General features: G+C 64.2%; 1 protein-coding gene across 1 annotated transcript in view; it reads right to left on the bottom strand.

Annotated features, from left to right (window-relative positions):
• Window positions 1–23427, bottom strand: part of COL4A2 (collagen type IV alpha 2 chain) — a gene marked incomplete at its 5' end in the record, with an annotated part of 96462 nt that overhangs the window by 35212 nt on the left and 37823 nt on the right. The window contains 3 exons of the mRNA XM_084234916.1: window positions 365–481; window positions 2034–2078; window positions 2194–2328. Of these exons, the coding sequence (XP_084091042.1) occupies window positions 365–481; window positions 2034–2078; window positions 2194–2328 (297 nt within the window). The remainder of the gene's footprint in view (window positions 1–364; window positions 482–2033; window positions 2079–2193; window positions 2329–23427) is intronic.

Genomic DNA, 23427 nt, shown 5'->3' with positions numbered 1-23427 from the left:
AAGGTGCGTTGGCATTCAGTGCAGCAAGAATAACGCGGGTGATTTTCCACATCTCCTGAGAAAGCTCCCGGATCTCACTTTCAGCACCCCCAACCCTGCTCCAGCCAGGGACTCCTGCATCCCCCCCCCCACCCCCAGGAGCGTCGGCTGGGCTGGGCTCCCAGATCAGAGGCATGAAGACCAAGACCGCACGCTGCCCTCTGTCCAGCAAACAGGAGCAGCCCCCAGCCGACTCCGTCTCCCTAAGACATTCCCAAACAGGGTCCCGGCAGCCGAAGCCCCCCAAAGAGGGCCCAGGAGATGGCCTCGCTGGGCTTCCCCACCAGTGCCGCGGCCCAAGGTGGCGCTGCCGTGCGGTACTCACGGGCGAGCCGGGGAAGCCCCCGGTGCCGGAGGGCCCCTGCGGGCCTGCGTCCCCCGTCGTGCCATTGCAGCCGTCGTAGCCGGGCCTCCCTCTGGGGCCGCCCTGTCCGGGGTGTCCCTGCAGGGAGACAGGCAAGTGAGTCTGCAGCCTGGGCTGTGGGCGCATGGGCGGCCTGGTTCCGGGTCCCTGCTCCTGAGGGGTGCTCAGCCTGTGCCCGGGCCCCACAATGCCCCACGGTGAGGATGGGGCACACGTGCCCGCCTCTGCGCTCGCTGCCAGCACCCGGCGTCTCCACCTTGACCAGGGCCACAGGCGTGTGCTGGGCAGGGCGCGCGTCGCCTGGGCCCCGGGCGCCCGGCAGCGCTGGAGCAGGCACTCGGGCCCGGGAGCCTTTGATGCGGAGGCCTCCGGGCTCTCGGCCCTGCAGCCCCGCCCACCCCGGCCCGAGTCCTGAGCGGCTCTGGTGTCCGCTCGCCGGTGTCCGCGTGGCGCCCGCTGGTGTGTGCTGATGTCTCCGCTCCTCTCCCGAGGGGTCCGTCTGCTGGCCTCTCCCTTCGAATTGGCCTCGGTCATTTGAAATCGGTCTCAAAGAAAAATGCCAACTCTTTGCTCCACTGAGCTCAGCGCCGCCTGGGGTGGGCGTCCAGCAGACGCGGCCCAGCTGCGGGCCCAGCTCAGGGATGCCTGGAGGCCGAGGCGCGGTGCGGGCAGCACCCGCCACTGGGGCCGACCTGGTGCTGGGACCCGCAGGACCGTCAGCTCCGCCGGTGCCCCGGGGAGTGCTTGCTCGCGCCGGTGTGATGTCAAGCGGATCTGAGTGGGCATCTGGACGGGTCTGTCTCAGGCGGGGCAGGCGCTCCCTCGAGCCCTCGTCTCAGCTCAGGTTTGAACTTCTGGCAGACGAAACCGACCCTGGGCCAGAGAGCTAAGACAGGCGACGCAGCCTCAGGCAGCAGGTGGGGAGAGACTCCATGTGTTTGGCCCTGAGCCTGCGATCCTTCGACTTCGGTCTCCAAGAACCTTGGGGGCTGGAGGTGTCGTCCCTCGTCTGCGGAGCTGTGTGGGGCGAGGTGTCTGCCTGGTCCCAGCAGGCAGCGGCTGCAGGCTCACCGCCGGCCAATGTGGCCACCTTGTCCAGGCGCCTGCGTCAGCGTGAGCCCCGCGGGGGCCGCGGCAGATGGCCCCCGCGTCGGAACGGGAGATCAGCGGCCGCGGGGGTGCAGGAAGCGGGCCTGGGAAGTCTGGGGGTGCTGAGGAGCAGCTGTGACTCAGGCCTCTGTTTATTTTTCTATGCCACAAGCAGTAAAGTAAACTAGGTTAGAAAAACACGTTTTACTGCATTTTGAGATTTTCTCACGGACAAACCAGGCCTTTCAGTTTTCTCATTTTCTTGTGGTGGCTGCAAAGAATTTGAGGCGCACAGCGGGGGCGGCGGTGTCCCCACCCCCTCGGCCCGACCCAGTCTGCACGCGAGACGCCGCGCACAGCTGCTCAGGGCAGCCAGCCCGGGAGGTGGGAGGTTTCCAGAGGGCGCCTGTGCGCGGGCTGGGCCCTGGGGCCACACTGCCTGGTCGGACGCGCGCAGGAGGGCGCTCCCGGCCCCGCGCAGTCCCGCAGGCCGCGGAGCCCGTGTGCGGTGTCTGAAAAGTTGAATTTTATAAAAACTTACAGGAATTCCATCAGCTCCAGGGAACCCAGAGACGCCTCTTGCTCCCTGGAAAGAAGGCAAAGAAGCTTAGGAAGGAGGCCCTGCACCCCCACCCAGACCCCACCCCAGCCCTGGGGGCACGCACCCCACCCAGCCCGGGGACAGCCCCGGGACAGCTTACCACGTCTCCTTTGGGTCCTGTGATCCCGGGAGCGCCCCGTTCACCCTTGTCGCCTTTGTGGCCCGGCTGTCCTGGGAAGCCGTGCAGCCCGGGGGGGCCGCTGTACCCCTGGGGGCCCACTGGCCCGGGTTGGCCCTGTGGGGGGGACACAGTTCAGTCTCCAAATGCACAAGGAAGGGACAGCCCAGTCACGTCCGTCTGAGAGCCCGTCCAAGCCTGGCGAGCAGGAATCTGCAGAGGACACCCCTCCTCCCGCCGGGGGGCTGCAAAGGGTTCTCTGGTCCAGAGAGGAGGAAAGATAGCGACACAGATGAGAAACATGACCCCAAGGGAAGGGCCGGCGATGTCTGCGAGCTCCCGAGCGCTGGGACGGGGGAAGCGCTCGCCCGTGTCCTGCAGGCGCCCCTTCGGCCAGGGAAGCTGGGCCCCAAGCCAGGCGCAGATTCTCGCAGCACAAGGCGTGGGCAGTGGGCAGTGTGGGCGTGCCAGGTGCCACGGCCGGGGTCAGACACGCCTGTCTCCATGTGCAGACACACGCACAGACACACACAGACAGACATGCAGACACACAGACACACGCACCCAGACACACGCACCCAGACAGATATGCAGACACAGACATGCACCCAGACAGACACGCACATAGACAGACAGACACGCAGACACACTCGCACCCAGACAGACACACGCACCCAGACAGAAACGCACGCAGACACACGCACGCAGGCAGACACGAAGACACACACACAGACATGCAGACACACGCACAGACACGCAGACACACACAGAGACAGATAGGCACGCACATGGACACACGCACGCTAAAAGCCTCCCAAAGCTCGCGAGGATGCCGCGACCCGGCGGCCACAGAACAGACGCCAGTGGGGAGGGCGGGGCCACAGCCTCGTGCCCGCGGGCGGGGAGGTCAGGCTGCAGCCACAGACGCCTCGGGACCCTCCTTCTGGCGGGACACGCCACACGGCCCCGGCCCCTCCTCGGAAGGCCGGGAGGTCTGGAGAGCACCAGGGCCGACTCCCTCCTCTGGGACCCGCCCCGACTTCCACAGAGCTGGCCGGCGCTCCAGGACCGACGGACACCCCGCCCCAGGCGTCCAGGCAAGGGCTCCGCTGGTCGAGCCTCCCCGGACACCCCACCGGGGCGGGCGCTCGGTGGAGCGGCTGAGTGAGCAGGTGAAGCTCATGTGTCCGCCACCCGGGCCAGAGTCCTGGTCAGGGAGGGTCTTTGCAGCTCGTTTGCCTCCAGCACCGAGAGACGGTCAAGACAGTCCCCGGCAGGCCTCCCTCCCGCGCACTCGCCTCTGCAGAGAGCTCAGTACTCCTAAGCATCCTGGAAAACACTCGGTGACAGGAGCTGCACAAACACTTTCTCACGAGCAGGAGAGCGTGGGAGGAGGCGCACAGGCGCCTGCCTTGGGGAATCCGGTCCCTGCGGACTAGGAGGAAGCCCCAGGGAACCCGAAAACAAAAGTGCCCTATTCCTGGCCCTCCTGGGAGGGTCGCTGGCAGTGGGGATGGCCAGACATTATCCCCAGGACCATCGCAGGAAGCAGGCATCACCCCCAGGGGCAACGGTTCTGTGGGAAGAGGGAGCTGCCCGGGGCAGGGTCCGGGAGGGGCTGACATGCAGCCCCAGCCCCAACACTCCCTGCTCTCAGCAGCTCAGCCCCGGCCAGCCCCTGCCAGCTGCGGGAGGCCCGGAGGCGGAGGCCCCATCCCACGCTCTCCCCTGCGAGCCCATCCTCAGGGGTGGGGGGGGAGAGGTCCCCCAAGCCTGACGCACGCACGGCTCTGAGTCAGCCAGGGAGCATCCGCGTTTGTGTGTCAGACACATTTCTCATTACATTCTTCTTGCCGGGTGCTCCCCCGCCTGGCCCTGGGGGGGTGCCCGGGGTCTGTGCAGGAAGCTGAAGTCTGGGGAGGGGCCGGAGGAGCCGCTCTTGGAAGCACGTTGCTCCAGGGGGCAGGGAAGCCTGCAGGGTGCCAGCACCCCTGGAATGGCCGGGGCGAGGCTATGCGCCCCTGTGCGAAGCTCTGCCTGGGCTTCCCGGGAGGCTGCGAGAGGGTGCACGAGGGGGCCTCAAGATCCGCGCTCACCCCCAGCGGGGCCGTCCCCACCAGAGTGTCAACCTGAGGAAGCCCCTGGATGAGGGGGGCGGTTTCCCTCGCGAGGAAGGTTCCAGAAGCAAGTTTCCCAGGAGAAAACCCGCCCGGGCGCACACCAGGCCCTTGCGTCACGGGACAGTGTTCTCTGGTAAAAAAAGAAGGCGCTCTGCACGCCTCGCCAGCCAGCGTCTGAATAGTAGGAAATCCTTCTCCTTCCGTGGTTTACTCTTCCTGTCTCGTCTTTTATGGGCACTGGGCTCCACCGGACACCCCCAGACACCCCGCATCCTGCATCCTCCCCGGTCCCCTGGGCAGCCGCTCCCTTCCGCGGTCATTGGCACTGAGTTCCAGGATGCGGGTCCCCCTGGGGCCCTCGGGGTTCCAGCCCAAGCCCCAGCTCATGCTGAGAGCTGTTCACAACGGTCAGAAGTGGCCCCTGAAGCAGGGGGGCTGGTTCCCAGGACCCAGGAGGGTGATTCCTTCTCCTAAGATGCAGAAAGCACCTCTGTCTTCAGGGGTGATGGTTAGCCCTGGCCAGCAATTAAAGGGGATGAATTAACACATTCCAAGCAGACAACATGAGGGTTGCGTCCGACCATGCATCACACACAGGATCCTGGCAAGGCCCGGCAGCCGCCTGGCCCAGGCACGGCCGTAGCTGGCACTGCCCGCCTGGCCCCAGCATCTCCTGGCCTTGAAGCCCAGGGGTCCAGGTCAGGAGCCCCGCACAGAAGCTGGGGGACCGGGGCTGGTGGAACGTCTGCTCTCCAAGAAAACGTGTTTGGATTATTTCCTATTGCTGAGATGACGTTGGTTTACGCTATGGTGCACGTGTGGTGCGTGTTTGGAAGAACGGGGTGAGCTCGGGTGCTGCTGCCTGGTCTCCTGCCCCTGAATGCTACCGTCCGTCCCCAGAGTCCACTGTGCTCCCTCCACCCAGCCTCTCCCGCCACCCCCCCCAGGGATGACTCAGCTCTATTCCCAAATTCTTGATGCTGATGGGGCCTGGTGTGAACAAGCCAAGATGCAGCCCTCGCTCTGGCCCGGCTCCCGCACACACATCCCTGGAGGCAACCGCAGGAAGAGCCTGTGGGCTTGGGCTGGGTCAGATTTCTTAGATAAGACACAGAGATTGATAAGCATTAAAAAAAATTGATTTGATGGAGAAGTTTGCTCTTCAAAAGCTATCACTTAAAATGCAAAGCGGGTGACACACAGGGAGAAAGGTGCCCAAGAGACACGGCTGGTGCGTGACTTTCCCTGCAATGCAGGGAGCACCCCCAAATCAGCAACAAGCACACAAACACCCCGGCAAAGACGCGAGCAGGCCCTTTGCCGAGGACACACGGAAGGCAGCAACGCACGGGGCCTGGCCCCACGGGTAGCGCAGTGAGGCGAGTGGCCCCCCTGGTGCCGATCACAGGGGACGTGACGCCGGGGTCTGCAGGGGGAGGGGCTTCCCTGCTGCTCGGAAAGTAAGAGGGTGCAGCCCCCTGGGGCTTGCCTACACTGACCACAGGCTGGGGCTGGGGTTTAGCCCTGGGTGGCCGCGGTGGGGGGCTGCGGTGGAGGGCCCAGGAGGAAGATAGGGCGTGGTGCTGAGCTCAAGAAGCCAGACAGTGGAGCCGCCTGCCATCAGGTCCTCTGTGCGGCCTTGCCCTGCGCCTGTTCAGGCCTGGGTCCAGAGGAGGCCGGGCAGGGACAGCGGCAACCCTGGCGCTGGACAGCAAGGAAGGGTCACAGCTTTGGTGGCCCCTGCGGCCGGGCCTGACGCACCTGACTTAGAGGCCTGGCCGGGCCGTCCATGGCGGCCGGCCCACATGGTGGGCTGCTACGTGGAATGAACCTTTCACGCCCAAGAACGCTGAGAGCCCTGCCCACCGCCTGCCCCAGGACCACCCACCTGTGCTCCCCACGACCCGGCTGCCCTGACCCCGTCCGGCCGGTGGGCCTGGGGCGAGTCTACGTCAGGCCAGGGCTCACCTTCGGGCCCAGAGAAGTCGTGCGAGCGCCGGCAAGGCTTTCCCAGAAACTCGGCTTTTGTGGCAGATGCCAAGCAAAACCACGTCCAGACTGTAAAATCTTGGCCCGTGCTGGCCGAGTGCCCCCAGCGTTTCTGCCCAGGCACTGCCTATTTTTAGAGAAAGGCGCAGAAGTTGTCAGGCCTGCACTGATGGGTGGGGAGCCGGAGCCCGGGGTCTGGCCCTGCGGCACAGGTGGCGCTGGTGACCCCGGCTCAGGGAAGACCTGCCTGGGGGAACCAGAGAGGGAGGCTCACCCTCCCGCCCCGCCCAGCCCCGGCCTGCCGGCCCCTGGCCTGGACCACCTCCCGCTGTGCCCGGACCATCGCTCCAGCCGCGCCCAACAGACTGGCTCCAGGCAGCAGACTAAGTCAGGTGCATCAGGCCTGGCCGCAGGGGCCCCCAAAGCCGTGGCTCTCCAGGCAATTAAAGCGGCAGGTGCCCAATCTCCCGGCCTCGACCAATGACCGCCAGTCTCTGTGCTATGCCAGCTGCCCGCCCCGTTGACGCGCCAGGGCCACACGCAGGGGCACGTGCGGGGGGTGTCCTGCTGCCCGCTGCGCTCTGCACATGGCTCGAGGAAACCCCGCGGCTGCGTCTGGCCTCGAGCGCCCTGCTGAGCTGTCCCGGCGGTGGGGCCACGCTGCAGGGCTCGCGGCTGAGCCTGGGCAGGGGTGCCATGTGCCTTTAGACTCAACATGGCCACATGGAGAAAATGTCCCCTGGGCTCAGGGAACCACTGGGTTCCCCACCGCAGAGGGGACCGCAGCCCAGTGCCCGCAGCGGGAAGGGATTTTCCTGTAGTTTTAGCATTTACAGTAATTTTCCTTCAAACAATTAAAATAGCAAATTCCTAAAGGTTGATGACCTGTTTGGTCATCACACACGTGATATTTAAAACGTGTGTGGGTCCATGTGCCCAAACCAGACCGGGCCTGACCCTGCTGGCCGGGGCGCCCATTCAGTGCAGGCCCCAGACCCCCCAGGGCTCAGTGCGGCCTGGGGCAGGCCTAACCCTTCTCAGCAATTTTCCTTTCATGAGAACATTATCATTCTCTTTAATGAGACATGAGCCGTTCCTGGTCTGTTCAAAGAGAACCGAACAGATCCACCTAAATCCCACGACTGCCTGCACTTAAGCCACTGCCCTCAGCGTTTCGGGAGACTCAGCTCTCCAGGCCTTTGAAGGAGTCATAATGTCGAGAGACCACCCGACTTGTAGAGGGGGAGCGACCCCATCACAGCTGGCCTGGGATTCCGTGAGATAAATAAGACGCCAGCGGCTGAGTCCCAGCGCTGCAGAGGAAGGGAGGGCCCTGGAATGCGGGACCCTCCCGGCCGGAGGCCTGCGAACTCGAGCCAGGCTGTTTAGAGGACAGGACGAGATCCACCAAACAAGCTTAAGCCTTTAGCCAAACTACTGGGACTAAAGGTCGCAGAGGAAAGCAGTGAGTTTCCCAACGGGTCTGGGAGAAAGCTATAAAAGGAAGACTTTCAATGCTTACGGAATGTCTCTGCCTGAAAATCAGATTTCAGTTTCACATCAACACGGGGCACGCCCAGCAGACGGCCCGCCTCGCAATTCCCGTGGGCAGCGCCAGGCGGCGTCCAGGGGTGCTCTCCGTGCGGGGCCCACCCATCCGGCCGGGATCTGCAGGTCAGAGCCTGGCTCGGTGACCCCCTGGAGCCTCCGGGCAGCCCACGCCTGTCACGCGGAGTCGCCTCCCATGGGGAGGATTCCAGAGCTGCCCAAGGGCATATCAGATTCCATTTTTCCTTTCAGAGGGTGGTTGATTAATTATTTTATAGTTCCTTCCCTCTGACTTGCTTAGAGGAATGTGCTCAACACACGCGGTGCACATCCCCCCGCTGCAGAGGCCGTGCTCTGCTCGCCAGGGCCGATGCCGTGTGGAGCCAGGTTAGAAACTGGAAGAGCCGCCGGCGCTCCGGACTGGAGCACGTATTGTTCACGCCTCAGTGAGCCTGTTCATCCCAGAGCACCGCTGGGGGGCACCGCTGGGGGCCACTGAGGTGTGCAGGGGAGGCCCCCCGGGTGCTGGTGGTGTGCCTGGGAACTTGCCCTGGCAGTGGGCAAGACCTGGCCCCGGACCATCTGAGGGTCCACGGAGCTGCAACCCGCCCAAAGCAGAGACAAATGGCCGCGCGGGCTGCCAACCCGCCCGCCTGGGCTCTGACTCGGGATTGGGCCCGACACGGCCCCGCAGGCGACTCAAACACCGCTTCTCGCCCACCACTGCCCCACGGGCACCGCTTGCTCTGGGCAGGGAGAGAAGAGGACCCAGGCCCGCCCGGCGCCGAGCAGCTCTGGCCCCGGGTGCTGGAGGGAGAGGCCCGCAGTGCAGACGGCAAAGTGACAGGAGCCCGGGGGGCACTGGGCTCCGCCACGGTCTCCTGCTCAGCCCGAGCTCGCGGGAGAACTGCAGGACGAGTGTGACAGATGTGGGCTGGTGTGGGGTGAAGGTGGCGCGTCGAGCGTTTCCACAGAGGGTGGGTCTCGTCTCTCTGGGCTCACGCTCTCCAATATGGGGAGGTCGCTGGGAACCGAAGAGCTGGGCGCTCCCCAGGAGGCCTGCCTGGCTCGGAGCGCGATGGCTGTGAACCCGCAGGGGCCTGGACGAGGCCACGCGGCCTGCTGGTGTCCGCTGGCGGGCAGGGCCCCCGTGTGCGGGGTGGCCGTGCTGCTCGTCGCCCTCGCAGCCACATGTCCAGACTGTCAGACGGCCAGCGAGAGCCCGATCGAGGCAGCCTGGCCTCTCCAGCTCTAGAAGCGCCAGCGTGGGCGGCCCCTGCTCCCGGGGTCAGGTGGGGCCGAGGGCGGCACTGGAGCAGTGGAGCCCAGGCAGGAGCTGGACTGGGCCTGGGGCTCAGGCGGCAGCACGGCTTCCCACCTGCCGGGCTCCACGCCAGGCCAGGCAGCTGGTGCCGACGCCCCCGCCGGACACCACGAGGCCGGAGTCCACATCCCCAGTGCCACGGGGGGCGCCAGCGCTGCTGGCCAGGGCGCCCTCACGCCTCAGGGGCTGTCAGCTGATTTGTGGCAAACCGAGCCCGATGGTGTGGAGAACCCCCGGGGGCTGCTGGAGGTCACCTGCGGGGTGTGGACTCTGTGATCCCCATGTCTGTGGGTGCCCAAGGCGCAGGCTGGGCCAGCCGGGCTTCAGTAGGGACGGGGCACTGACCGACGGCTGCCTGCTCAGCCCCGGACCCCCGGGGAGCACGGGTCTGGCTCCACTGCCGGGCTGGGACGTGGGGGACGGGCGTGGCTTCCCCCCTCTGCTCCTTGGGGGTTCACAGTCCACACGCGAGCAGGGCCACCGGGTTCCTCACTTGACTCACTTCACCAGCACCAGCCCCCCAAGGGCCACCTGTGTTGTCCCGAAGGCACTTTTTCATGTTCGTAAATAGCTGAGTCGTGTCCAGTGAGCATGCACCCCACAATTTTTTGTCCAGTCCTGTGATGATGTAGCCCCCCACTTTGGGAGGCCACTGGGCCCCCTGTCCCTTCCCCTAAGTGGGAGTTCTCTCGGGACATGATGGGCGGGAAGGAGACGGGTCTGGGGGGCCCGGGCCTGCTGGCTTGTCTGGCGTCACATCCCGAGGCCCTCCCCACCCAGCCGCCTTCCCCCGCGCCGGGCAGCGCCAGCCTCCACTCCCCGCTGGTCCTCGGAACAAAGACCATTTTCCGACCACAATCCCCCTCTCTGATGTCTGAAATAATCTGCTGTGTTTGGATTTTACAGGAATTTTATAATTCTTCCAGCCCACGTCTCCGCCAGGTCCCCCGCCCTCCGCTCAGCCCGGGCTCTAACACGCTGGGCCCCCACGCCGCAGACCCCCCTCGCCTGCTCCCACGCTAGGCCTCTGCTGCCTCTTCTCTCCGGGGTCCCCTTCTCTGGGGCTGCCTGTAAGCCCAGCCTTGCCCAGGGGGTCATGAGAGCTGCCCAGAGTCAGGGCGCACTGGGCCCCGCCGGTGTGTGTCACACGCCTCTCTGGCTCACACGCACTGCGAGTCACGGCAGACACTCTGCCGTTCGCCACAGGGAGACCCGGTGCCCCCACACGGGCTGGCGTGGTTCCCCGAGCAGAGACACGCGACACTGAGGCCGTGGCCAGCCCCACGTGCCGGCATCTCCCCCCATCACTGTCTCCGCAGCACCGAGGGTCACCGGAGCAACGCGTGAGTGACCTGACAATAAAGGGGACACTGATGAGGGTCTGGGGGGGCAGTATCGCTGCAGCAAGCCAGCTCGGGGGCGAGGGGGGATGGGGACTGTGGGCGTGCTCCCAGGGCTGGGTGAGGGCGTGCTCCCTGGGCCCTGTGGGGGTGCTCCCAGGGCTGCAGGGCAGCCTGGGAAACGTGGCAGATGTTTCCTGTAAAGAGGCGTTGGAGCCCGAGGTCACATCTGCCTTTTAAAATTCTTTTAAATGTGAGTTTATTTGTGAGATTATTTTCCCCTAAATAGTTCTCTGCTAAAACGCACCAAGTGGAACACTGGCCAAGGCGTCACCTCCCGTGAGACAGTCAGCATCCACACGGACATGGAGATCCGGGGTCCGAGCCCAGGTCTCATCTGAGCGGCGTGAGGAGCCTCCTCTTCCGGCCGCCAGAGAGGACTTGAATTTACTTGATCATGGAGGACAGCGCAGGCCGGTGGCGGCGACAGCTTCCCTCCTTGGAAAACGATGAGTTGTCATCATGTTCCTGTTTGTGGAGTACGCGTCCTGTGTGTTGTGACATGCGTGCGTCTCTGCGCACACGCGCATCTCTGCACACACACCTCTGTGTACACGTGTGCGTCTCATGTAAATGAGGACCGCATTCGAAGACCCAGCGGTCACGGCAGCGGAGAACACGTGACACGTGGGGTTGGCTGCGCTCGGCCGTGCGCTCCGGCTTGCACACCACGGAGCGGCACGCTTCTCGCTGCAGGGTCTTGCTGATCAACTTTTGAGTTAAGCAGGTTGACCCTCGGCCTCCCCACATGACGCTGGGGGGACGCTTCCATCTGGACTGCGTCTCGAAGCCCCGTGACGACAGCGTTCGGCAGGCACCCGGAATCGTAGAGAACTTTCTCATCTGCCGGGGGCTTGTCCACTTCTGTCACGTGTGCCGGGACGAGGTTAACACTGACCTGCCCTTGGCTGACAGATTCAGATGGACGACCCCACGCTGGCTGCGGGTGAGGCAGGCGGCCGGAGCCGGCTCAGGCGTGAGTGAGATGCTGCTGCGCGGTTGGGGCCTTCTCCCCCACGGTGACTGGGCGGGTTACGAGGCCGGAACGACTCAAGGACGCCGGGTCTCTCGACCGAGCGCGGGTCTGACGCCCCCGAGGACGTCCATCGACATCGTTTATGGGGCTTGTGTGACGACGGGGCGGCAGGCCGGGAGCAGCGGACCCCGGGGTGCCCGGCCTCGCCCCCGCCTGGCTGTGTGGCCACATCCCCCTCAACACGTCTCACGGCCACCCTCCGCTCCCTTTTAAATCGTCTCCGGGAAGCTGCAGCATTTTCTCATGTTTCGCAACCTGACTGGCGCCGACGCACTTGCTATTGGCCAGCTTGTGGGGAAGATGGTAGGTAAAATGGCTCAGAGGCGCAAGATGTCGGCCCTGGGCCAGCCCAACCCAAGGGCAGGAGCCCGCGGCGAGGCGGCCGGCCCCCCAGGCCAGCGCGGGTCTGCACGGGCTGCGCCTGGCAGGGCTCTCTGGCTGCCCAGGTCTAGCCCGGGGAGGGGGGGGCCCGGTGAGAATTCTGACGCTGCCGCCCCGGCCGCGTGACTCTGGCCCGGGGCTCGCCTCGGACCCGCCTGCCGGGGCCCCACGGTGGAGGGAGCTGCCCTTCCCCAACTCCGGGCCAGTTCCCGGAACCGGCCGCAGCGGCTGGACGGCCTCGCGACGGGCCGGGGCAGGCAGGCCTCGCGGGCTAGCAGGGCAGGAACGCGTGGCCGACGGCGCTGGATGAGCGGCCGCACGCACAAGACACGGCCAGACGAGCGAGGAAGAAAACCGCTTTGTCAGCCCGGCTGTGGCCGCCCGAGTGACCTCACGGAGCGCGCCCCAGAGTAACGGGCTGGCGGTCCCGGCCGCTGGGGGCCTGAGCCGGGCCCCGACGCAGGTGTCCCGTGTGGGGGCAGGGGTGTCCTTTGCCTCCCCTGTGGGCCCAAGACCGGCCCGGCCTGTCTCCGGTCACTTGTATTTTCTGCTGCCGCCCCGCCGGACCGGCGGAGGCATCCCGGTAGCAGATAAGCATTCTGCTATTTCCAGTGGCTCCTCAACACACCCCTCACACACTCGCCGGCCCCGGGGCGTGTAAAAATAACCAAGGAAATCACCAAGGAGAAGGGACAAGGAAAGGGAAGTCGGAGCAAAAGAAGCCTCATTTTTGGTTGTGATTTGTGTGTTTTTCTAAGAATAACATCAAAGCCCTCCAGACCCAACTCAAAGGCGGCCAAGGTCAGCTCGTGCCGGCCGAGCCCTGCGAGCGTTCCCAGGGTGGACAGACTCTCTTGGTCGGACACAGCTGCTTTTGGCCAAGATCAGCCTGGCAGAGAGGGGGCTGTTAGGCTAACTTGAAGGCTCTTCTTACTGGGTTCAAGAGAGCGTAAATCAGGGCCTCCCCGGTGGCGCAGCGGTTGAGCGCTGGGTTGCGAAGCTGCCCGCAGCCTCTGCAGCGCTGGTCGATCCCCGGCTGCTCCCCGGACACCGGAGGAGGGTCCCGCATGGCGCGCAGACCTCTCCTGCCGCCCGCTGCTCCCCTCAGCAGTGTACTTCGGTCCTTCTGCCTGCTCTGCTCCCCGCTCTGGCTCTGGTGAATTCTCTCACCCTCCCGTGCTTCTGACTGTGCCCAGTGCTTGTATAAAATAAATAATAAATTAAAAAAAAAAAAAGAGTGTAAATTGATCATAATCGTGAGCCCCCCGTGGGGCCCGGGGCAGGGCCCAGGGGTGGCCGGGCGGTGCCCCAGGCAGCCTGGCCTGGAGCGGTCCCTGCTGCAGTGGGCGTGCAGGTCCCAGCCCTCTCGCCGACCCCGCTCCTGCAGTGCGTCATTGGCGGTGGTGTCCGGTCAGGGCCAGCCCTGCTGGCCCTGTCCAGATTCACCCCCCCGCCCCCACGCGTCTGCGCTTCCAAGATTGTGCAACGTGCCACCTACAGTGTTCTTAAAAAGTGAAGAAATGGTCCTCAGTGACGAGGACAAAAATACGCATCCATCACGGAGAGAAGTGCGGCCCTGGCTTGGAAAGCTTTCCTCTGCGCGCTTCCAGCCCCCCCGCCGGCCCACAGACGCCAAGGGCCGCTGGCCTCGCCGCAGGATGGGGCACGGAGCAGGCCTGCCTGGCCGCGTGGGCCGGGCTGGGTCTGCACAGCCACTTCCCATGCAGGCGGGCGGGCGCAAAACTGGTCTTTAGACGCGTGTCCACTGGGGTGGGTAGACAGCGGCCAGCCCTGTCCCCGGGCCCCGGCTTGTCAAGTATTATCAACAGGCCGCTCTGCGGTCCTGGCAGCCGGCCGGCTGAGCAGCCTCTGACCAAGGATGGTAAGGCCCAGAATAACGCATTAGTCATGTCTGTGCAGGCAGTTCGGGGCGCAGGCCGGGGCTGGGGGCGCCCCCCTGAAACAGGATGAAACCACACCCCATGTGCCTCCCCCAACCTGGACGTCCCCTAACCTCCCTGCACTGACAGTTTAACCCATTCCCTGTTCAAAAACAGGGTGGAAAATAAATATTTGCCATTCCCAGCCGGAGAATGGCGTCCGGCTCTGGATCCCAGAGACGCAGCCACTGTTTAGGCACAGATTTATCTTCTCATCAGGGACCAGAAACCCCCGCACGTCTCTCTGCAGGACACGAGGGCCCTCCGCTGGCCGCTCACCCCAGCGCCTCCTCGCAGCCCTAGTGACGTGTGGACGCGGGGTGACGTGAGGGGCACCTCACTGGTGGCAAACGACTCCTCCCCACAGACCCTCCACTCCCCTCTCCCCACAGAGCCCCAGATGGGGACCCCAGTGACGTGGGCAGGTGTGCGTGGGGGCCGCCGCCATGCTGGGGACGGCGTGAGAGTCGCCTCCCCACGCATTCTGAGCTGCTGCTGAGCCCCTCTCCCGCGGACCCCGGGCGGACACCCCCTCCTAGGAGGGTGCAGGGGCACGGGCGTGGCTGTGCCGAGCGGCACAACCCCCAGACCCAGCCGGACACCGGGGGCGGGAGGCGGGAACTCGCTGTCCTCAGCGCACATTTTTCTGTGAATCTAAAACTCTCCAAAAAAAGTCTGCTAAAAAAACAGCAGGGAGGGCAGGGCGCATTCCTTCGATGGAAGCCTCGTGTCACTCGCGGGCCCCTCCTTCGGGGCTCACTCCCACCCCGGCAGTGGCTCACAGCCCCGCGCCGGCCCCCGCGTGCTGACCCACCGCCACCAGGACCCGGCGTCCTGTTTCTCGCCCCCGTCTCCTCCGGCCTGGGAGCCTCCAGCCTTCTCGGCTCTCCCAGGAATCTCTCCTCTTCCCCTCCCCCTCCTGCCCAGCCCCCGCGTCAAGCCTGGTTCCCACCTTTTATCACCGGCCTTCCAAACCCTCGAACACCCAAGTCGGCCGCCACTCCACCAGCTTTCTTTAAGCACGAATCCACCACGCTGGTCAGTGCTCCGGAACCTGCCGGGGCTCCCCACGGCCCCGCAGCCCGCATGGCCCACTCCTCAGCCGGCCCACGGCCTCTGCTCAGAGCCGGCCGCTCCCTCTCCACTGCCTTCAGCTCATGACGGGTCCCTGCCCGCCAGGTGCTCTGTGGTCACCCAGGGCCCCAGCCCAGGGTCCCGCACGGGCCAGGGCAGAATTTGCTTAGAAGAAAGCCCTGACTTTCTTCTGGCCCGGGTCGCCCAGGCCGCAGGGACTGGCACGGACGCACCCTCCTACGTGAACGCCGGGTCTCCGGGCTGTGGCCCTTAGGACAGAAGTCATGCGTCTGCCTCCCTTTTGAGTTTCTTTTTAGTGCGGTGAGATACACGCAGCCCTCGCCCTCGGAACACACGCAGCGTTTGCTTTGGTCGCAGCAAGGACAGCCACAGAGCGGCCGGCCCTCCCGTACCTACTCACACTCGCCACCATCCCAAGAGGAGCTGCCGCACCCCGGGGTCCCCCGGGGTGTCCCGCCCGGCCCCGCTGGCCCGCACCTCGCTCCTCTCCATGGTCTGTCTCTCCCAGATGTCCCGCTGGGCAGGACCGTCACCGCCCCCCCTCGGCCTGCTTTATGTACGTGGAGGCGTCGCGTGATGGGCCGTGGCAGAGCAGGTCAGGCCGCCCCTCCCGAGCCTGGGGACGTGCTGCTGTGGGGGGCCGCCGGCTCATGCGCCCCTGCTGGGCACACGGGCTGCGGCTTCCTCCTGGGGCCGTGGAGACCGCGGCCGGGAAGAGGGTTTGCCAGAGCCTGCGCACGTCCCTCCAGTGTCTTCCCGGGTGGGGGCCGCTGGGGTCCGTGGGATGGCGCAGAAACCACTGCTGGACTGCAGCTCTCTGTGGCATCAGCACCCTGGGGCCGGCTGGCGAGGGGACGGGGAGCAGGAGGCCAGCATTCGTGCTGCACTGCGAGGCTCTCTGCACCTCAGTTTCCTCACCTCAGCAGGCAGGGGCAGCCCACCTCACCGTGCGGTAACAAGGCACAGGCGAGGCGGCAGGCGCGAGGGACAGCTGGGCCTGGGGAAACCCAAGTGGGGTGGAGGAGCGGCGCTCGGGGCGCCCCCGCCAGCGCGCAGGCGTCAGTGTGTCCCCGCCCAGGCCATGGATGCCACAGACGGCTCTTTCGGGCTCCCAAGGCCCTAACTTGACTCCCCTGGATCAAGGAGTGTTGGATGTTCCAAACGGGGTGCGGGCATCAGCTCCCTTCTTTTCGCGCGAGGCTGTCTGCGGCTGCCAGTCCCAGCCACATTTGGGGGAAAGACATTCTGACTCATGGTACCTGAGTCTGCAATAAAAAAGGTTTCTTTATTTTTCAACCATGAGGTTTTCTAGAAATTGCCCAAAATGACAGCACAGTCTCGCTGAGAGCAGAATCGACAGAGCCTGCGGTTCAAAGCCTTACTCCCGGGCACCTGAAAAGCGTCTCAGCAGATGCATCCTATCCATCAACTTGAGGCCCGCACGGCACATGTGACGCTTGGAAAATGGTGACCGAAGGCGGCTGCCCCACCCCGCACGGTCACTTAAACACGACACTGGAAATGGTCCTCGTGGGGGTGGTCGGGCCCGGCCCGAGAAGGCCAGCTGCTGCTGTGAGTTTCCTTTTTCTTTGAACACCTTTCAAACAAGCACGTCAGAGAATGAGAAGCTCAGCTCTCATCACAAAAGAGTGTCCCGGGGGTGACCTGCTTCCCCGTTTTGCAGGGACGTGTCCTGCTGGACGCCAGGTCCCCAGCTGGGGGCGTCACCCCGCGCCCATGGGCTCCACTCGGGCTTTGGTAGCCGGGGGTTCTTCCTCCTGCAGTCTAGCCACCCCTCCTGGCTCCGGCCCTCCTGGGCTCCCACAGGCTTCCCCAGCCTCCCCGCTGGCGCCCTGTGGCCTCAGGCCCGCGCTCTGGCCCGGGACTTAGCCTGCAGGGAAGGGAGCAAGCCAGGAGGTTACCGCTGCAGATGCGATGGTTTCCAGGACAGGAAATTCCCAAGAATTTTCCTTGACCACAATTAGATAAGAGGGAGGGAGAGCGAGAGCGGGGGATTCTCAGGCGTCCCAGGAGGACCCAGGAATGGAAGCCCTGTGCTAATATGGTGCTTTTCTGCACAGGCCCGGGACCAGCGGCCGCGCGGCGCTGGCAGGGGCAAGTTCACAGGCATTTTTTGCACAGTCAGCACGTGCACACGCAGACGCCCCGGACCCACGACCTGGCCGGGGCCTTCCTGTCCCCTCAGCTCTGGCCTCAGCCCTCCTCCTTCCCACGCTGGACGCTCATCCTGCATTCCTGGGGGGCTGGGCCAGCCCAGACACGTGTTTCACCCGACCGCAGGGTCATCTTTGAGCTTGCCTGGTTTCCGTCGGAACATGATGAGACTCCACAGACCAAAATCGCATCCTGGGGAGGCTCCACCGGCCCGCAGTCTCCCCGCTCTCCCTGGCGGGCTGTGGGCTGACTGGCCTTCTGGCTCTTAACTAAATTCTCACCTTGCTCAGCCTCAACAGCTTTGCTTTTTTCCTAGAATCTAAACCACGTTCTTCACCTCTGGCCTTTTGTTGTGGAAATGTCAGATATCTTTTTCCACTTCCTCCAAATGCACCCTGGGAGCGTATGGAACGTGAGGGGCGAGAACAGAGAAGATTCTAGAGAAATGCATCCTGGGATGCTCAGACACAAGAGAGCCTGGGAGGACCGTGACGGCCCATGCCCAGGGGAGTGGGACTGGGCCGCCGGCCGGGAGTCCGCGGGGCGCGGGGAGGTCCCGTGGCCCGAGGCTGAGCCCCCCCAGGGCAGCCTGTTGCCACCGGTTGGGAAAGTTCCTCTGGCTCCCCATTTGGCTAACTGGGGCAGAGATGCTTCCGGGCCTGCTCCCCACTCTCCTGCTCATGGCAGACATGTCACTACAGCTCTTCTCAACCTGCGAGCCCGCCTGGGGGTGCCCCGAGCCCCGGGAGCACCGGCGGGGGTGGCCCTCACTGCGGCCGGGCTCCCGCCGGACTCCTCTGAATGGGCCTGCAGAGAGGACAGACGCCGGCCCCCCTGAGAGCAGCTGCATTTTTTTGCCGATAAGGAAACACCACTGAAGTCTAAACCCCGGTTTCTGAGACAAATTGTGGACGCGAACTCCACGTGAGAGCCAATGAGCGCATCAGCAGCTCGGGAAGGCGCTGTCAGGCCCAGGCGAGGTGCTTCGTGGCGCACGAGTTTGGGCGCAGGTCTGGACGTGAAGAGCAGCCGTGACCTGATGCTGGACACCTGCGAGGGCCGGAGGACGCGGGAGGGGGCCCCGCAGTGTGGCCCTAGTGCCCAGAGTCGTAGCCAGCGCCTGGCAGCCCTGGGAGCAGAACCCATTGTGGGGAGCCCCGGATGCAGTCGCATCAACACCAGTGACGCACGAGGCACGCGCGGGCCTCTCCATCCTCCAGGACGGCCTCCAGGGCCCTGTGGGCGACCATGGGGGCAGCGGGACCACCTCCGTCTCCCCCGCGGTGGGCCTGGGCCCGTGTGGTCCATCCGCGGGTCCAGTGGGGGCTGGAGGGCTGGGGACCCCCAAAGGTCCCGAGGTTCCTGTGCCAGGTCATCAGGAGGCCTGGGGGCCTGGGGGGGAGGGACGCGGCCGCCTGCCGTGGAAGGCATGTGGGACTCCCTCGAAGCACGCCCCGGGACAGCTGGCCCCTGGCACACCCTGCCCCTCAGTTGGCCTTTGGCGCCGACGGCTGTGACCGTGATGGCGACAAACCTCCCAGTTTCCACTCCGTGAGAAGTGAAACAGAAGCTCCGTGAGTTGCTGTGCCCAGTACGAGGCAGAGGCAGAGTCACTCACGCGGGGCGGTGCAGGTATGTGCGGGTGTGCGCGGGACACAGGTGGGGGCTCATAGAGGGGTGGGATGGGAAGTCTGGGCCCGATGAGGTGGGGGGGCGAGAAGGTGAGGGGGCGGCAGGACAGAGGGGGCAGCTGGCCTGGGGGCCCCGGGGCCCCGCTTGGAGTGGTGCCCAGTGTGTTCCGGGCGCAGCTCCTGACGGCAGAGCCGAAGTGGCCTGCACCGGCGGCCCGCCTCCGAGTCCAGCCCTGGGCATGTGGGGGGCTCACCCTGCCTTTGCTGACTCACCACACAGAAGCTTCAGGCCATACTGCAAGTCAAAAAGCCTTGCTCCCTGGCGATTCGAGCGGCCTCTCCTATAAACACATTCCTTCCGAGCGCATTCATCTCGCCCGTCTCTAAGAATGTGACAGCGGGCGGGGCCGAGGAGCGGGGTCCGGGCGTGCTCGTTCAGCCGCAGAAATAGCCCCTGTGTCCGCAGCCACGGAGGGGCCCTGCCTCCTGAGTGGGGTGCGGTGCAGCAGCCATGCCATGGGCAGACGCTGGGACAGCGCGTGGCCTCCCGCCGGCCACCTGCTCCTTGGAGGGAGCTCTGCAGCCCGCCTGCCACCAAGTCCCGTCCTGAGGCGCCACGCGGCACCAGCGCCGGACTCGCAGCCCCACCGGCCCACAGCCGCAGACCCGCTGCAGCCTGCTGTGTGGCTCTGCCCCATCCCCTTTTGCTGCCCCATTTTTGGTGCTGTCCCGTGGCTCTCTCGCCAGTCAGGGGCGTTAGGGATGCCGAGGAGCCCAGGCTAGGTCGGGCAGTCACCAGGGCAGCCTTGAAGGCTTCCGGGAAGTGTCCAGCAGGCACAGGTGGGGGCCGGCCCCACTCCCCCCACCCCCGACCAGGTGCCGCTTCCTCAGTGACCCTCGGCCCCAGGCGGGCCGCAGCAGGGCGGGGAGTGGCCCAGGACCTGGCCGTCTGGGAATGGAGGACTCTCAGCTCATGCCTGAAAAGAGGAAAGTGACCTCAGGGTCCCTGGCGACTTGTCGGGCCCTTTCCTGGCCTCTAGGCCTCAGGGGCTGAGGAGTGTCTAGAAAAAGCAGTGGCCGAGGCCAGCAGCCTTCTATACTTAGCTGCAGGCGGGGACCGCACCAGCCCGCCCTGTCCAGCTCCCCGCCCAGCCGGGTGGCTCCCTCTGTGCCCAGCGTGAGGCCTCGGGGCCGCGGCAGGACCCCCACTGGCGTGAGGAACACGTGCCCAGGCCGGGGTTGCGCCTCTCACGCATCAGCGGGACGGGAGACGCCATCCTCAAGGCCTGAGGCAAGTTGATTGGGGTGGCCAAGGAGGTTGACTGTGATGTTCTAAACGTACGGGTTGTAGGAAAGCGCCAGGCAGACGGGGGCAGAGGTGGCTATTTACGTGGGTTTATGATGAACCGTCTCCCTCACCGCCCAAGCCCCTGCTCTCCAGGGCACCTCCCGGGAAGCCCTGGTCCTGAGGCCGCGGGGGGGCCTTCCTGTCCTGCATTACCAAGACGCTGGCTCTGCTCTCTCCAGCCGGGCTGCAGGCCGAGCGCCTGGCCCACGCCCCTCGAGAGTGGTAGGCCTCGCCTGACGTCGCGGCAGGTGCCTGGAGCTGCACCTTGCACGGCAGGGCTGGAGCTACCCGGAACCAAAGAGGGTCATCGTGGCCGGGGTTGCTTCCTCCCGAGGAAGCGCTGTCTGAGGCCCTGCCTGGCCCTCCCCTCTGGAGGGCGCCCACCATGTCTGCGGGCTGGCAAAGCTGTGGCAGGCCCTGTGGTCATGCGGCCCTGGTGGGCCCCTGGGCCTCTCCGGCCCCGCCTGGTCCCCACATCAGCCCTGGAGGCGAGTGCCTGAGCCTCTGCGGGTGCAGGTAAGAAGGGCCACATCATGCTGAGCCCGGTCTGAGCTGACCCGGGGGTGGGGCTGGGGCCAGGCCGCACAGTGCTGCTGTACGCGAGGAGACACCCCATCTTCTTGGAAAGCGATGCGGAAGTCACTCCCTTGACGTGTGCACCCCGAGTCCCAGGGCTCTCCCATGGGGCCCCCAGCACCGCAGGTGCCTCAGCGCGCTCCTCCCAGGTCCACTTGCCGTGACCGTCCACCACTATCGCCAGTTTCCACGGCGTCACCGAGGCTGCGCATGGGTGCCCTCCAGGGCACCGCAGGGCTCTGGGCCCCCGGTTCTCTGCTTATGACAACATTGACTGCTCTGCCGTCACGTTGCAGGCGTCACTCCTGCTTCCCTCCGAGACTCCCCCCACCTCTTCCCTCCTCGTTCCTTCTAAACCCTGTGCTGGGCGGAGGGGCCAGCGGGCGGCCTTGCCCGTCCGGGCATCACACCACCGCAGGACTGTGGCTCAGAGCTCATTTCGTGGGGACGCGTCCTTGGAGGCGCGGGTTCGGGCGGGGGGAGGGGTGGTGACCCCGAGAAACGGCAGGCGGCACAGAGAGGGCGCTGGCAGGAGGTGGGGAGCGCACCCCTGGGAAGCTGTGAGGGGATGAAGTCTGCTAGCGGGCGGGGAAGGCGGGGCTGGGAGGACGGGAGGGACCCCTTCTGGGAGTGGCCAGAGCGCACGACCCGCTCAGGGAATAGAGGTCACGGTCAAGGCTGGACGAGACCCAGGGCCAGTGAGTGGGAACAAGGATGCTCCAGAGTGGACACTGCTGGGGAGCCCCCAGGACAGGCCGCCGCCCCACACTTCTAGGCGGGACAGGAAGAGGCCCAAGGGTTCGCTCAGTCTCTCCCTATTTTAAGAAAGAGTCCCAGGCCCCTGAAGTGCTCAGGACGGAGGGGCTGGCGGCCTCCTCACTCCCTCTGTGCTCCGTCCTCTCTGTCCCCTGCCATCAAGAGCGGACGGTTACTGCTGCGTGCGCTCCCAGGCACAGCTTTGTGGCCTCCTGTCCCCCGGCACTGAGGGCCCAGCTCCCGCCGTGGCCCAGTGCAGGGAGAGCGCCTTCGTGGGCGTGACGGCGGAGCCGGGTGAAAAGTGCAGCACAAGCATCGCTGTTTTTCCCTATCATCTGCCGGGTTCAGGATGCCCACGAAGCCTTGCACGACCGAAAAAGCCACTAGGAAGACCATCTGCTCTGACCTGCACGTAAACACAAACCTCTACAGCCACACTCACACCTGGCCTGTTTACTCCTGGCCTGTTCACACCCAGCGTGCTCACTCCTGGCCTGTTCACACCCAGCGTGCTCACCTTTATCAGATGAAACACGATGGATCCCCTTCGGAGCCCACACACTCTCACGGGGTGAACTGTGAGTCAGCTTTCCGGATTCGGATGGACCAGCTCCTCTCTTCCTCACCCCACCAGCAGGAAAATCATGCATATGGTTAATAAGGTCCAGCAACAAGGAGATAAGCATTTTGTGTTTGTTTTTTCTGGACCTGGCTCTGACGTTACCTTCTAGCGTTACCTTCCAGCGCTGGGGAAGGCCCTCGCCTTGCAGGCAAGCTGCAGCCCTCACTCCCTCAGGCTTGAGCACACATTTAAAAAACAAACAAGGGTCATTAGGAAAGATGAGATGCATGGAAAGAGATGTTTACAAGAACCTGTTAGTTATCCTCCAGCATCTAATGGTCGAAAATAACCGGTGGAATTTTGCGCACACACTTTAAATAACAATATCCCAAACCTCACAACAAAACAGCCACTCAGCCCCATCCTGGACTCTGCTTTAGAGGCTAACATAAACAGGAATCTATTACCACTGAACTGAGTAGGAATCTCTAAAAATACTGTCTGCAGGTCATTTCCCTGCTATGCACAGAGTACATGCTAAGGAAGGGAAGTGTTTAACTATTTTCAACCTCCTTCAAGAAAATACTGCTTGGGGGATATGGCAGATTATTTACCCACTAGAACAGGTAGCTGGGGTTCCTGCGGAAGGCGCCAGGTGAGGTTTTGTTGATTCACTCTAGTGACATTCCTTCTCTTATGATTGGATCAGTTTAAGGAGTCATCAGTTTAAATGCTTTTTAAATAAACCGTTAAAGTTTAATGTCGAAATGTTAACTTGCTAACGTGTTACCCTGTCCGCTGGCTCATCCTTTGTGTGACATGGTATCCGCTTCACGCATCTCCTTGTAAATAGAGTCTGTGCACAGAGTTACCATAAATACATGTTGCTTTATTTGTGAAGTATCTAAGGAAAGGATGATTCATGGTCTTCGGTTTGTAGCACCTGTTTTAACACTTGGTTTGCGGAGTTGTGATTCAGCTACTTCTCTCTGGGGAAGCGGGCGGAAGGCCCCCGTGTGTTGTTCTACAAAACCCTTTCTCGCTTTTCCCCCTAAGTTTTAAAAAACGTGCTCTGGAAAGCACTGACTGCATTTGGCCGGTCAGCAAGGACGCTGCAGCACAGCAGCTGTGTGAGAACAGGCCTCGGCAGCCACCACAGAGGGAGGACGTGGGGCAGGGCTCGGTGACGGGGAGGGGGTCCCCTCTGCACAGGGCTTCGTGCATGTAAATTCTTGAAGATCAGCTCCACTGTTTCTGTTTTTTGAGCTCTATAGCCCCGCTGTCTGACCACAGACGCGCGAGGTTCTGTGTCCTGCGCCTCACACAAGGCGGTCA

Source organism: Talpa europaea (genome assembly GCF_964194135.1).
Source record: "Talpa europaea genome assembly, chromosome: 6".
Lineage (NCBI taxonomy): Eukaryota > Metazoa > Chordata > Mammalia > Eulipotyphla > Talpidae > Talpa > Talpa europaea.
The sequence above is the reverse complement of the archived record's forward strand: the minus strand, read 5'-3'. Positions and strand labels throughout refer to the sequence as shown.